The sequence below is a fragment of the Zootoca vivipara genome, chromosome 5 (genome assembly GCF_965207765.1).
Source record: "Zootoca vivipara chromosome 5, rZooViv2.hap1.1, whole genome shotgun sequence".
Taxonomy (NCBI): domain Eukaryota; kingdom Metazoa; phylum Chordata; class Lepidosauria; order Squamata; family Lacertidae; genus Zootoca; species Zootoca vivipara.
In genome coordinates this window covers 74,369,477-74,384,317 of record NC_142588.1, presented here as the reverse complement: position 1 = coordinate 74,384,317, position 14,841 = coordinate 74,369,477, and the positions used below count along the sequence as shown (strand labels likewise).

General features: G+C 42.7%; 1 protein-coding gene across 1 annotated transcript; it reads right to left on the bottom strand.

Moving 5' to 3' along the window:
- Positions 1-9,880: 9,880 nt before the first annotated feature.
- Positions 9,881-14,542, bottom strand: SUCNR1 (succinate receptor 1). The gene is made up of 2 exons (XM_035133579.3): positions 14,408-14,542; positions 9,881-11,496 (listed from the first exon to the last, which is right to left on the bottom strand). Exons 1-2 carry the CDS (start codon positions 14,408-14,410, stop codon positions 10,543-10,545), a joined length of 957 nt encoding a protein of 318 aa, XP_034989470.1. The 5' UTR covers positions 14,411-14,542; the 3' UTR covers positions 9,881-10,542.
- Between the last annotated feature and the right edge of the window lie 299 nt (positions 14,543-14,841).

Genomic DNA, 14,841 nt, shown 5'->3' with positions numbered 1-14,841 from the left:
TGATACAACTGTTTGGAAACAATTCGGTATGCAATATAAACCCAACAGAAAGAACAGGTCACCATTACAGCATCCAGCAACCATTCCATCAGTATCAGGGTCCAGGGAAAGCTTGAGTAAATAGAAATGTTTTTAACAGTCGGTAGAAAATCACCAGAGTAGGTGGTAGGTGCCATATCTTGGACTCAGGTACAAAAACAAAAATGGTTTAAAGTGCAAAATAAGACAAATTAAAATCACCATTACAACGGGGACAAATTTATTTATTCTAAGTAAGAATAATGAGAGCCAGTGTGGTGTAGTGGTTAAGAGTAGTAGACTCATAATCTGGGGAACTGGGTTCGCGTCTCCGCTCCTCCACATGCAGCTTCTGGGTGACTTTGGGCTAGTCACACTTCTCTGAAGTCTCTCAACCCCACTCACCTCACAGAGTGTTTGTTGTGGGGGAGGAAGGGAAAGGAGAATGTTAGCCTCTTTGAGACTTCTTCAGGTAGTGATAAAGCGGGATATCATATCTCCTCCTCCTCCTCCTCCTCCTCCTCCTCCTCCTCCTCCTCCTCCTCCTCCTCCTCCTCCTCCTCCTCCTCCTCTTCTTCTTCTTCTTCTTCTTCTTCTTCTTCTTCTTCTTCTTCTTCTTCTTCTTCTTCTCTTCATTCATTCTTAAATTTAAGAAGCGGGAAACAAGACAATGGTGAAATAAAAAACAAATCACTTCAAAAGCAGTCATCGAGAAATTAAAACACTGCAGCAGTGATGAATTAGAACAGAAAGTAAATATATGTATAACAATCACAGTTAAACAATTGTACTAAAACTATAGCTCAGTGTAATGCTCAACAGATCCCGCTTGGCTCTTTGGTATACACTAGAGCTTCGAGTGATGAAACAAGCTGGGTGATGGCTTGAACACAAAGAGAGAAAAACTCCAGACTCAGGCAATCAAAGACTAGTGAGGGCTGGTTCTTGAGCCTGCGCAATGACAGTGAAGGCAGAAGGGAGAAGGTATACTTTGCTGCCTCTATTGCATCTTCACTGTGCCATCCGTTCAAACTTTTACAGGCAGAATGGGGCTTTTTACCCTGACATACAGCCAAGGTTACCATGCTTCCTGGCAGTGCCATGGCTGCTGCTTACCAGGAGGGAGAAGGGGTGGGGTGAGCTGGCAGCAGGGCTAGCATCATATGGGTGAGCTGGCAGAGCCAATCAAAGCACCTTCTTCCTGTCCAATGCCCCAAACCTGTGACAGCCCCAGATGGCTCTGGAAGGCCTGACTCGACTCTGGGGAATCCGGGGTTGTCTCCACTTGACTTGGTCAAAGTCTAGTTCTGCCCAAATTGGCCTGATTTGGTTTGGGTGATGTCCAACCCATATTGTCCTGGATCCTTTCCGACATGGTGGCGACCCATAGAGGTTGTGTTTTCCCCCCATGCAAACTTAACTTGGAAATTGTCTGTGTAGGGCAGTTTCTGTTGTCAAAACAACTACTGCCTTCAAAGCTGATTTTCATGTTGCCATCAATATCGTTATATGATGTGCTTTCAAAACAACGTGCCTTTATATGTAAGGGGCAATTCCCACTGCTATATGTAAATAATTAAGCACTGGTTTGCATATGGTCATGTCGGAGGTACCTGCAGTTGGGAAGCTACCCATGGTATGACTATTTTCCACTTTACCATTTTGACTCTCTGGCACCCTATCTGCATAACCTAGCAATTCTAAAGTATAGACACGCTTTTACTCTCGCAAAATTGAATTTATTGCCCTCGGCTGTACTTGAGGGATGATTCCAACAGATTCCACACACAAAAACGCTTATGTCCCTGTGGCGATGGCAGTACCGAATCAATGGTGCATGCCCTTCTGGATTGCACTCTTTATAAAGACTTGAGGAATGAGATTATCACCCTCTTTTATTATCCATTCCAGGTCGCCCAACCACTGCCACAGTGTCCTTTCTCTTGGCAGATCAATATCAGGTGACAGCAAAGGTTGCAAGGTTTTTAGCTGGGGCAATGAGAATAAGATCCACTATTTGACTATTGAGTCAAAACCCTAAAATTTATTTCATATAATTGACTTTTTATTTCTATTCTTTGTATATAGTATTGTTGTTTTATTGCTATGGCTGGTGGTTGACGTGAATAAAGATTCATTCATTCATTCTGTGTTGATAACTATGATTGTATTGTAACTAAGAGCCTGACCTGGTTTGGATTTGGTATTACCAGGTTGGTTATCTCTCTCTCTCTCTCTTTCCCCTATAGTGATCCACTGGACCGAAAGTGGGAATGATTCATTACCATTTATTATTGCATTATTGGGCAAGTTAATGGCATGGATTACTTATGCCATGGGACTGTAATGATTTTCCCTCACTGTGCTATGGCGTTAAAAGAAGAAGCAAACATTGTTAGTTTCCACTTTGTAGCTGAGAAGCGCACATTTCAACAGGCAAAAATGAAGCTTAATGTGTTCTCAGATGACACATTTATCTTGATGTGCAGGATTACCACTGTTTTCCCGTCACGATTTCCTCTTGCGCCCTGGAAAATTTCAGCCACTCCTTGCCTTGCTGCCCTCCCTTGACTCATGCCGTGGTTGCTCATGCTGCAACGCCTCTGCTCCTGCTTCCTGATCTGTCTGCAGCTTTTGAGACCATTGACCACACCCTTCTCCTGGACCTGCTGTGGGGGGATAGGCACTGTTTTACCATGATTCTGTTCCTACCTGCAGAGCTATAAGACCAGAGAATAGTATTGGAAGACTGTGTGTTGGTTCCATAGTCCCTGTGCTATGGCGTGTTACAGGGAATGATCCTGTTGCCAACATCTATATGATACCATTGGGCATAGTCATTGGGAGTTTGAGGGCAGTGTCATCAGTACACTGATGTCAAACAGCTCTACTTTTCCATAATAACTGAGCTAGGAGAGGTCTGAATAGGTCCTGGATGGAGTTGCAGAATGGATAAGAGATAATAAACAGAGCCGAACCGTAGAAAGATGGAGACACTGGGAGTGGGCAGTTCCTTTGTCTGGGATATTGGCCATTTGCCTGTCCTGGATGGAGTTACTCTCCCTCTTAAACTCCCAGGCCCATCTTTGTCACTAGAGGATCAGGTAGCCTCAGGGGCAGGAATGCTAACTGGAGCCATTCTTGGTCAGGGATAGTCTGGCTGTGGAGATTCATGCATTGTTAGCCTCAGGATTTATTGCAATGAGGGGCTACCCTTGCACCTGGTTCGGATGCTCCAGCTGGGGAATTAGATGGGGATTTAGATGGGGACAGACTATCATCAGGACATTACTCCGGCGCTCAAAAGCTGCACTGGCTGCCTGCATGTTACTGGTCCAGGTTTAATGTTATTGCATTGATTTACAAGGCCCTTAACAACTTGGCTACCTGATTCCTTATACCCCTGCCCTATCACTTAAATCCCTGGGGAATCTCTGTTGGTCATCCTCCATGGCTCACATGCATAGCTCATAACTACTAGACTGATGTGCATTCAGTGAAATGGACCCAGGCTTGTTGAACTGTTTCCCAGCTGAGATTAGACAAGCACCCTCCCTGCTGAACTTGAAGTGCATGACACACTTTCTTATTCCAGGAGGCAATTTAAGGTTGTGTTTGAGTTTCCGTTTGTTTTTATGATGATTTGTTTTTTTAATTGTTTTGTTCTCTGTGTGGTTTGTTTTTATGTACACCACTTAGAAAGAGGCCTGGGAAACTCCATCAGACCTCTTCTCCCTCAGCTGTCACCTGGGGGCAGCCATTCCTCCAGTGAGAAAGACGGGAAAGAGAACTCACTCCATCAGCTCTGCTTTGACAGGCCAATTCCATCAGGCCTCCTTTTCCCTTAGCTGCCACTTACTTGGGAGAAGCCGTTCTATCAGACTGCCTCAGTGAGAGAGATAGGAAGTAAGGACTCATTTCATCAGCTTTGCCCCAAACCCAGTTCCTTCAGGCACCTCTTACCCTGGAAAAGTGCCAGCTGGTCATTATAGGAACAAATGTTTAAGAAGTTGGTGCTTGAGTTGCATTTTACCCCCTTCCCCTCCTGTGCCTTTAGCGTTGCAGTTCCCAAAGTGGTTTCACAATCAATCCCTCTTCCTAGGGAACTGGGAAATTGTAACTCTGTGAGAGAATTAGGGGTCTCCTAACCCTCTCAGTACCCTTAGCAAACTACAGCTCCCAGGACCCCTTGGTAGACTGGTTAAAGTGATAGCAAAGTGCTTTAAATGTATGGTGTGAATTTAGCCATAGTTAGGATTGTTGACCATGGTTAGGATGGGCAAAGGTGAAAGAGAGAAAATGCTTGCCAGATGTAATTGCACAAACTTAAAGCTTAAGTAACACCATGTAAGAGTAACTTTAGCATAACTCCATAAAGAAACCCTTATTCCATGCAAGTTCTTATGTCGGACACTACATTGGACAAGATATAGCCAAGTTATTGGTATCATTTACAGGTTGGTACAGTAGCAAAGAGTCTCTGAATCCTCAGGATTTTTGGCTGGCTGAAAAACAAGAGTTTTGTTACATTATATCATGTTGTGTTTAAAGTTTTCTGTCAGGAATAGGATGTTAAAATTGTGCAAGATAAACAGAACTCTGAAGTAAAAGGTAATTTCAAGTTAATGATGGTGATCTTTAGAAAGAATCTCTCTAGTGTGATATACTTTCTGTGTGAGCAAACTGGTTTTCCTTCACCTCGTCGTGAGACCTGAATGTTATATAAGCCGGTTTCTCAGAAGAATGGCTGCAAGCTGGCGGATTTATTTATTTTCCCCACACTAGGGAGTCCTTGGCACTGAAGATAAACAAGCACATCACCAAGACAGATTTGCTCAATTGAGATACATTTCCATGTGGCTATTGAACAGTTTAATTTCATGCAAGTCAGGAAATGGGGAGAGACAAGGCCCAGGTTCTAGGATTTGGAAGAAATATAATCTCTGTTTCTTTGCCACAGTGTGGTGTCAGGAATCACACTCATTGCTCATCAAATTTATAGTTCAAAGTCAAATGGTTGTGGACGGGAAACCCACAAAAGGTTCTAAGTTGAATATCCATTAACAAAACAAAAAAAAATCTGAATTAATTTGCCGCAATCTGGGGAGCCAAAAGAGGAAGAGACAAGATGGTGGTGATAGAGGCTACTTTGTTTTGAGCACTGAGGTTTGTCTTTAGTCTTACTAGTTTGAAATTGTTCTTGTTGTTGTTTTGAAACATTAAGTATTGCAGTTTACTCAGCGCTAGTGCTAACTGTTACATATAGACAATGAGCACATTTGCCTTATTTCCTATTTTGTGGATTCAAAGGCTTTTCCTTTTTTCGGTGTTAATTGCAAACTGCAAGTTACTGGCTAAAAACTGCAAGCCAGCAGTGTGGACACTTGAGGTCTTTTGGGAGTTTGAGTTTTGAAAATGACATAATTTGAGGGTTGGAGACCACCAAGACCAGGGAGGGCTGATTTAAAAGCTCACCTCTATTTCAAAACTGGCTTAATTGTGACTCATACCCTTTTGCCCTTTTTGGAAATGTAAGAATGTTGTGTGGTTACTCGGTGGTGAAATAAAGGGACTTCCTACATCTTCAGGGCCATTTTCACTTTTACTTCATATACTCCAGGGTTCAGAACAGTGTTGGCAAAACCTTTTCAGCCCAAGGATTGCATTCCCTTCTGGACAACCTTCTAAGGACCATATACCATGGTGGGTGGGGCCAGAGGCAAAAGTGAGTGGGGCAACTGATGCAAATCTTACCTTTATAGAGTAGATTAGTTTCACACACACACACACACACACACACACACACACACACACACACACAGCCCACTCTGTTTTGCATCCAGACAAGCAAGAGACATTACCAGAGTTCAATAACACATTCCAGCCAGGCAAAGATATTTGAGGTGCAAGCAGGACCAATGACGTGCGTATCCTTGGGAGAGTTATACTGCGAAGCAGAGAGGTCTGAGGGCCACATTTGGACCCCGTTGCCAGAAGGCCCCCACCCTGATTTAGACTACGCACTGAACATAGGTTCTGCAGGTCTGAGCTTTGAAACCCTGATTGGCATAAATACCATTAAGTCTTGCCTTTACTTCATGTCTCCTCCCTTCTTTGCTCAACAAATTCATTTTATATCTGAACTCATCATCCCAGCACCCCAGTAACCGAGTTCAGACAGTTTCATAACCTGCTGATTTACAAGTAAAACCTGTGATGGATCGATAAGTCATTTCACTCTACTTTTTACTGCATCATCCAAAAAAGAAGAAGATAATAACAATAAAACTGAACCAGGTTCCTAATTCTGGCACAAGCCAATGTAGTTGTCCATAAAGGAAGAGTGCTTACATTTGTCTGCCTTATTTCTGCCCATTACCATCATGTAAATTGTCTTTGCTTTCAAAGATAGCTGCAAGTGTTCTGAAAAACAGGAGTCTCAAATATTCACGACAACGTATTTGTACAAGGATTCATGCTGTTAAGTTTCTAATCTTTGCAGATGAAAGAGCCTAGAACAACAACTCCCCCCCCCCCCGAATTAATGTAGAGGAGCATGACTTGAATTAAGTACAGAAAGGATTTCATAAATTTAACAAGAGCATGAGCAGTCTGGCAAAAGTGAAATTCTTTTGACTAAAGAAAGACTCTTCCTTGAGGCAGGAAGAGAATTAAAGACTCAAGAAATGATGGGCTCTTTTTTTCCAACTGGAACTAGTTCTGGTGCATCTTGGGTGGGCGTCATTGCCATTCTAAGAGAACGAGGGAGGTGTTCATGGTGAGTTCCAGCACCTCTTTTTCTAGAAAAAATAGTACTGGTGAATTACTTAATTAGTAATGTGACAGGTGCTGGAGTACAAACCTCCCTCCTGTGGTCTAGAAGCGCCTATATTTTAACCCCACTGCAGTCAGATTTAGGAGAGAAGAAAATATTCTGTATATTTTCTGCCAAGCTGCTGATATGAAGGGAGGCATTCTCGGGACTCTGGTGCATTTTGTATGAACTCTGCCAAAAATTAAGCATGGGTGTTGCTCCTCGTTGCCCTATGGCTGTGCCTCTTAAAGATGGCAGCTTAGCTACAGGTGGACTTCCCAAGCTTGCTTGCATGCCCAAAGCACAAGCGTTTATTTTTCTCTGTTCTGGACTTGTGTCTTTCATTTATTCATTGCTCTGACCCTTTAGGGACTTTCAGGCTTTTCTTTTAGCTCATTATTTGATTTCAGTATGTTGTTAATTCTCAGGTGCTGCCTGGTGACTACCACAACATTATTGCTTGCCGAGATCTCCTAGGCCATCTTTACCATCTGTTGTATTCTGCTTCCTTCTTTAGAAAATAGTTACTGGTCCTATTGCGATATGTACATCAAACAGAAAATGCTGTGGTGGCAACACCACCCATTTACTTTCAGGCAAACATTACCAGGGATGGCTTAATCACCCAAGTTCCTTTTTTCTTTTACTTGGAAACCACCACACTTCTTTCAAATCCACTCCAGCACCACCACCACCAAGTTGAGGACATTGTGCAGAAACATAGAAAGCTGCCTTATACTGTGTTGGGCCATTGGTTCTTCTACTACAGACTTCCCCACACTGACTTGCAGCAGCTCTTCAGGATTTCAGACACCTCTCCCAGTCCTGCCTGGATCCTTTGACAAATCAAAGGCTTTATCACTGAGCACAATCTTCCCCCTATGATGGGATGTGGGAAACACACTGATGATCATGTGGCAAATATCTTGGCCCACTGGCTTATTGATGTCTGGAATAGCAAAGATAATTGGCCGACAAAAAGAATAAGTTGGGTGAAGATTAAAAATCGAAACATCCTGCTGCTGGAATATTGTGAAGAGATAACTGTGCAAACCACCAAGTAAAATAAAACAATAGACATAGATGCTTAAATATAATGATGTATCCCAATGGATGTCTGCTCCAGAAACTAGTGTGACAACCAACTAGGCAACGTAATCACTACATGCATGCAGTAAGTGAAGTTAACTCTATTCAAAGGAACAGGATCTGCTTAGGAGTGCCATGCCTAATGAGCACAGCAATTCATTCTTCTTCAGTAGGTCTTTTCCCTATGTGGCATTTGCGGATACTGAAGGCCTTCCCACAGCTGCCTAAGTCTCTTCTTCAGGTCTTTCCCAAGCAATCTGAGACTACGCCGGCATGTCTGCCTCTACTCCTCCTGCTTCATTCCTCTCCTGGTCCTGGTTCGTCACAGCAGGAGGAGGAGGGGCTGTGTTTCTTCACCAGATTGACTCATCTCTGCCTCTTGGCCTCCCTCCTCTCCTGCTTTCACTTCTGATTCTGGACTTCTCTCTGCCATGGACTCCCCCCTGCTCACTAAACCCTGATACCTCTTCAACTTCCAACACCTCCTCCTCCCTGTCTTCTCTCGCTTCTCTTTCTGACCACTCATCATCGTCCCACCACCTGGCTCTGAGCCTTCTTCCCTTGAGGGTTCCTCAGCTGGTTCCAGCATCCCTCTGCATCCAACCAACAAAAGTAAAATTTGAATTTGTTACTCAGTTTTGCCACTGGCCCACCCACCACTGGCATGTGCCCCCCATAAGATTGTTCTGATGGGAATGTGGCCCACAGGATGAAAAAGCTTCCTTACTCCTGCAGTATAACCTAAACTTCACAGGCCAAGGGTAGCTGACAGACTGGATGTATGGACAAGTTTTGTCTTCTGGTTTTTAATTTCTCTCTCCTCTGGTGCTTTAATTCACTTTTACTTGAAACTGGTTATTGCTACATAGGATATTGAAGGTCTGGATGATACAGAAAATGAAGCCTCAGCTTTTCAAGGCTCAGATGGCTTGATAGAAGGCTTTGTGATGGGGGCAAAGAACGCCAGGTTCGTGTATTACCGTAGGAGTAGAAGCAAGCTAGTTCTCAACAGTGTTTATTTAAGAAATCTCTACACTTAAAAGCCCCAAAGGCAGCATACAAAATCAATAAATAAAATAGCCCATTTCATACATGCAGGCCACACTCTCAAGCATTCAAGTACAGGGTGGGGAAGGGCACGTCTGCAAAGATGCCCCACAACAAAGGTGCCCCACCCTATATGTGTTCATTGAACATGTGGGTAGCAGCTGCAAGATATATAAAAACAGGTCATATAAAATACCAGCAATATATACAAACAAAGGGAGCTGACTCACAATAACAATCATGAATACCATTTACAATTGGGAAGATGGAATTGGCCTGGCATCTAAAAGATAGCAATGATGACATAAGGCAAACATTTACACAGAGCTCCGTAACTGCAGTGGCCACCAAAATTCTGCTCGACAGAACCCACTTGCCTAACCTCCCAAAGGTCTGTTGTGCACAGATCTCCGTTGATGGTCAAGTTGCATGGGAGACCACAGTCTTATAAGATGACAGGTTGATTCATTATCCAGGTCTTCCCCTATATAAAGCTTTAAACATTGAAACCAGTCAACAGCCTGGCGACTTCATCCTGCATCAATTGAAGTTTCTAGGCACTTTCCAGATCCACCTGTATCCAGATAGCCACATTCCTAGTGGAGATGTCAGGAGCCAGGCTAGTTTGGCCGTGTGATGTCATAGAATCATAGAATTGTAGAGTTGGAAGGGTCCCTGAGGATCATCAAGTCCAACTGCCTGTGATGCAGGAATATGCAGCTGCCCCCTATGGGGATTGAACCTGCAACCCTGGTGTTATCATCACCATGCTCTAACCCAGTGTTTCCCAACCTTGTGCCTCCAGATGTTTTGAGACTACAATTCCCATCATCCCTAGCTAGCAAAACCAGTGGTCAGGAATGATGGGAATTGTAATCCGAAAACAGCTGGAGGCACAAGCTTGGGAAACACTGCTCTAACCAACTGAGCTATCCAGGCAGGGGCAAGGGCAGTGGTGTGGGGCTTCATTACTCTTCTCAGTTTAATCTGAGTGCAACTTTGCACAGGCACTTGGACTCAAGTGCTTTAAGGGGGATTTGTTGTTGTTTAGTTGTTTAGTCGTGTCCGACTCTTCGTGACCCCATGGACCAGAGCACGCCAGGCACTCCTGTCTTGCACTGCCTCCCGCAGTTTGGTGAAACTCATGTTTGTAGCTTCGAGAACACTGTCCAACCATCTCGTCCTCTGTCGTCCCCTTCTCCTAGTGCCCTCCATCTTTCCCAACATCAGGGTCTTTTCCAGGGAGTCTTCTCTTCTCATGAGGTGGCCAAAGTATTGGAGCCTCAGCTTCAGGATCTGTCCTTCCAGTGAGCACTCAGGGCTGATTTCCTTCAGAATGGATAGGTTTGATCTTCTTGCAGTCCATGGGACTCTCAAGAGTCTCCTCCAGCACCATAATTCAAAAGCATCAATTTTTCGGTGATCAGCCTTCTTTATGGTCCAGCTCTCACTTCCATACATAGACTGTTGCATAGTATCCGAATCCCAAGCAGTCATAAAATGTTGTGCACCAATGAGCCAAAGCTCTTCAGCCTTCCACTCAGTTCTGATCAGTCCAAGAAGTGCATTTAACATCATTTGTACCAAGGCGTGACCCTTTTAAAGAGATACCTTGCGTTACTCACCAGCATCTCCCTAAAGTGATCACCCATTAAGAAGTAAAAGATGGGGTTAATTACACTGTTCAAAAAGGCAATGGGCCTTGTAACAGTATAAATCATACTGATAAGGTCTTTGCCGCACGAGGGACGCTTCCAAGACTGCATCCGGGAGGCGATCCTAACATTGCGCATGATGTGATAGGGAATAAAGAGCAGTGAAAAGATGGCCACAGCCATGACGATCAAGGTGAGAGGTTTCTCTAGAGTCAGGGCAGCAGTGAGCTCTGCGCTGCGGCTTTTGATGAAGGCATGTGTTTTCCTGTAAAAATAGCACATGGCGCACAATGGGATTATGAAGCCAGTGACTGTCAATATCATACTATAGATTAGGCTGTCTTTTGCAACTCCTGAGCTTGCATAATCCATGCATAGGCTGTCGCTGCTATTATTTTTCTGGCCATTGAGGAAAGTAAACATGGGCGTCAGTTTCAATGTAACCACGACCCATATGGCGATTGATAAAACAATAGCTGTGCTTTTCTTCTGCAGAAAGTGGTTTCTGAAGGGATACTTCATGAGCAGGTATCTGTCCATGCTGATAACAGTAAGGAAGAGGATGCTTGTATATAAGTTGACATGCAGGAGAAACCTGTTGGCTTGACACCAGTATTTCCCATAGGACCAATTCCCTTGAGAGTAACTTGACACCAGCAATGGGAGTGTGCAAAGGAATGAAAAATCCGACAGCGACAAATTGAACAGGTAGATGTTGCCACTTCTCCAGGTTTTGAGGCAGAAGATGTACCCAAAAACAACAATGCTGTTGCCAATGATGCCAAATATGAACTCCAGCGTGTACATGGTGGAAAGGTAATATCTTTCCAGGGATTTCTCTCTATCCCAGCATTCTCTGATGTCGCCTCCATCCTGGAAATGTAAAACAAATGTCAGTTATTATTATTTTAAACAGGCATTTACTTATTGCTTAGCTTACACAGCCAATGTGATTATTGCCTTGTCATATTCCTGCACTTTCAGTCATGCCAAATGTTAGATAAACACTTCAAGTTTATGCAGTCCTTCTTCTTGCATAAAACAAAATTCATTGCAAAACTCTTCTCAAGAAAACATGAGGCATGGCCGTCTCTTCTATTTGTCGACAAGGTGGGGACAATGAATTTGAATCTGATGATCTTTGTATTTTCTTTGGTGTGTGTTTTAACAGGAGAGAGAGAGAGACCTTTTTTTAAAGGGGTGGATGGGAGATCACTTTCTTAATGATCTTCAGTTTCTATGCTTCTTTCTTAAGAGTCTCTGGGATCTGACATACTGCGTGCCATAGCAGTCTTTCAGCAGGCACCAAGGAGAGAGGAGACCTCCAGCAAGATTGTCCTGCTTTTGCTGCTTCTGCTGCCACTGCCACCAGACCAGAAGGTGGAAGGGAAGGGCAGGCTAGGAGGCTGAAGAAGTCCCTCTCTAGCTTCACTTATTATCTGAGACGCACTAGATTTAGGATGGTGTGGGTGGTCCCCTCGCATGGGGCGACATGCTGAGGGGCCACAAAATAGAGAAGAACCATAATTAAGAAGATCCATTTGGGGCCACCAAATTTTGGGCTCACACAGGATGTCATCCTGGAACGAAGGAGTACCAAAGTCTATCCCTGATCTGAGTTGCTGCCCCTGCGCCTGCTTCAGATTGAAGCCATACATGAGAAATCACCAATTTTCATATTCTGAACCAAGAAACTGTGACCTTGATTTCCTTGCTCGCCAGAAACCCTATAGCTTTGAAGAAATCCTTGGAAGGGGGTTTGTTTTGTTTGTATCAAGCATGGCCTAATCTAACTGAGTCTGGAAAGAACCCTCCTCTGTCCTGTCTTAGGTCCAAATTTGATGTGCCACCTGTCATTTAGTTTGACGTTGCATATATGATTTTGTGAAATAAATGCAGGAAGGTACAGGAAGGCAGTGAGCCAAATTAGGTCCATGTAGGGGGAGGGGGCTTTAACCCTTTGACCCCTCCACGCCTACTATTTCCAATGAGAAGAACACTTTCATGGTGACTGTTGGAGTTTTCTTCCCATTACAAAGAGCATGTGCAGGGGATGGAGAGATGGAAATTCAGTGGGGGGTGGGGGTTGGTTTCCAATTCAGTTTACATTTAAAGGCAAATCAGATTTTACTTTCAAAAACAACATGAAACCCAAAATACAGTAATCCTTCAAAAACCCATTTATTAGGGGAACTTGTTCATAAAATTCATATATTTGTGAATATAAAATACAAAATGCAATGTATATGGGAAAATTGCTTGCAAAAATTAGTCAAAACAGCATACAAAACTTAAAAAAACACAAAAATGTGGATGAATTTTCACAGGATTATTTTTTAAAGAAAATGCAAATTGCTGCAGAACAAGGGGTTCTTGTGCAAAGAAATTGCTGCAAACAATTTAATAAAAAAAACCCAAAAGAAATTAACTCAAAGACTGAAATACAATTTAAAACTCAATGTGTTGTATCCAACATTAATCAGACTCAGAGTAGAATCACTGAAATAAACAGACACATTCATTGATTCAGTAAGTTTACTATGACTACCGGTAATTCCGGATATTAAATTCGCACACTGATTTCAGTGGGAACTTGTGCAGCTAGCTTACTCTGAATCCAACTCAACATCTGCACATTGAGAAGTTTGTTTGTTTTTTTCGGAGCCTAAAATATCTGCATTAAGTGAATTTGACTAGTGGGCCAAACAGTGTCTTCTGAAAATTGGGTTCTTAGACAGGTATCTCACAACTTACTTGCATTTAACTTGTGCACATTTGGCTTTATGCTCTTGGCAAAATAATAATAATAATAATAATAATAATAATAATAATAATTTAAAAGAGGGTGGAAAGGGAGAAAGAAAGAAAAAACATTGCCAACCCCACCTGTCATTGCACCCAATGTGTTTTAACTGTATACAATTTTGGCTTTAGGCTCTATCCCTGGAATGTAACCCCAGCGTAAGTTGGAAGTCGCCTGTACATCAAAAGAATGACTAGAAAGAAATTTGTAATTTAAAGAACTGCATATGTATTACACACACACACACACACACACACACACACACACACACACACCTGCCCCAGTCAAGAGATTGCTAAAAGGCTTTTTCTCTTGTGCCTGTACCTGTGAATAAACTGCACCTAGCTGTAGACAGGCTTCTATGACTGGTCTGTGTTGGAGGAGATCCTTGCAATGTCAGTCAAGAAGTTATTTGTGCATCACCAAATTGCTAGATCTGATGTCTCCCAGGTGATATTTGAGCAACACCAGTACAAATCCACCCCATGCAGAAAACTAGTCCTGTGCACAGATATTATTCATTCTGTTGATGTACAACTGTGAAAAGAATTGGGTGTGTAGTCTTGCAGTCAGTTTATCTCCTAGGTTAATTTTTTCCCCTGTACACAACACGGATGGAAATGCTACCGCAAACACAAGGTTTAACTAGAATACATTTTTTTTGTAATGGATGTTTGCAAGCAATGTTAATATCCATTACAAAACAATATAGCAAATATTCAGCAATTTCCTTATTAAGAACAATATAAGCAATAATATCACTTTGATCACTTAGGTTTTATAAAGTAGCCTGCAAAAACCAACATAAAGCTTGTAATATCCAGGATGAAATTCAAAGACAGGGATTGACACCTTTACTAATTTTGTTAACTTGTCTACATATATTCAGTCATAATTACAAGGTATACAAAGCAATCTGCAAAAATTCTGTATAACAAACTGAAGGATATCCAGCCATTTTCCCCTTTGCTTACTACTTACCATTCTGTAGAATGGGTATTGTCTCTTTCTAGGCTCTTAGTTGAACATGATCTCTCTGCTGAAAGGTTCAAGTGAAGTAGAAGGTAGCTCAACATAGCCATGCCTCATTTACATAATATTTAGCACATGGTTAATGATTCAAGGATTCCGGAAACTCGTTTGACTGAGAAAGATGTGCAGGCAGTTCCACTGGAATAGAAGGTATTGCAAAATCCATTCTGAGTCGACTGGTGAAATAATGGAAATATTATCCCTTCTAATGCCCTGCTGAAATCTTCCTGGTTCCTTTTCTTTAGACAGCATGTGCTGAGGGGTCCTGTTCTTTAAAAAGGAAACTAAAACCAATATTTGAATTCAACAGATGTATGCTGCTGCTTTCAAAATGCCTAAGGGCGGTGTGTGTGTGTGTGTGTGTGTGTGTGTGTGTGTGTGTG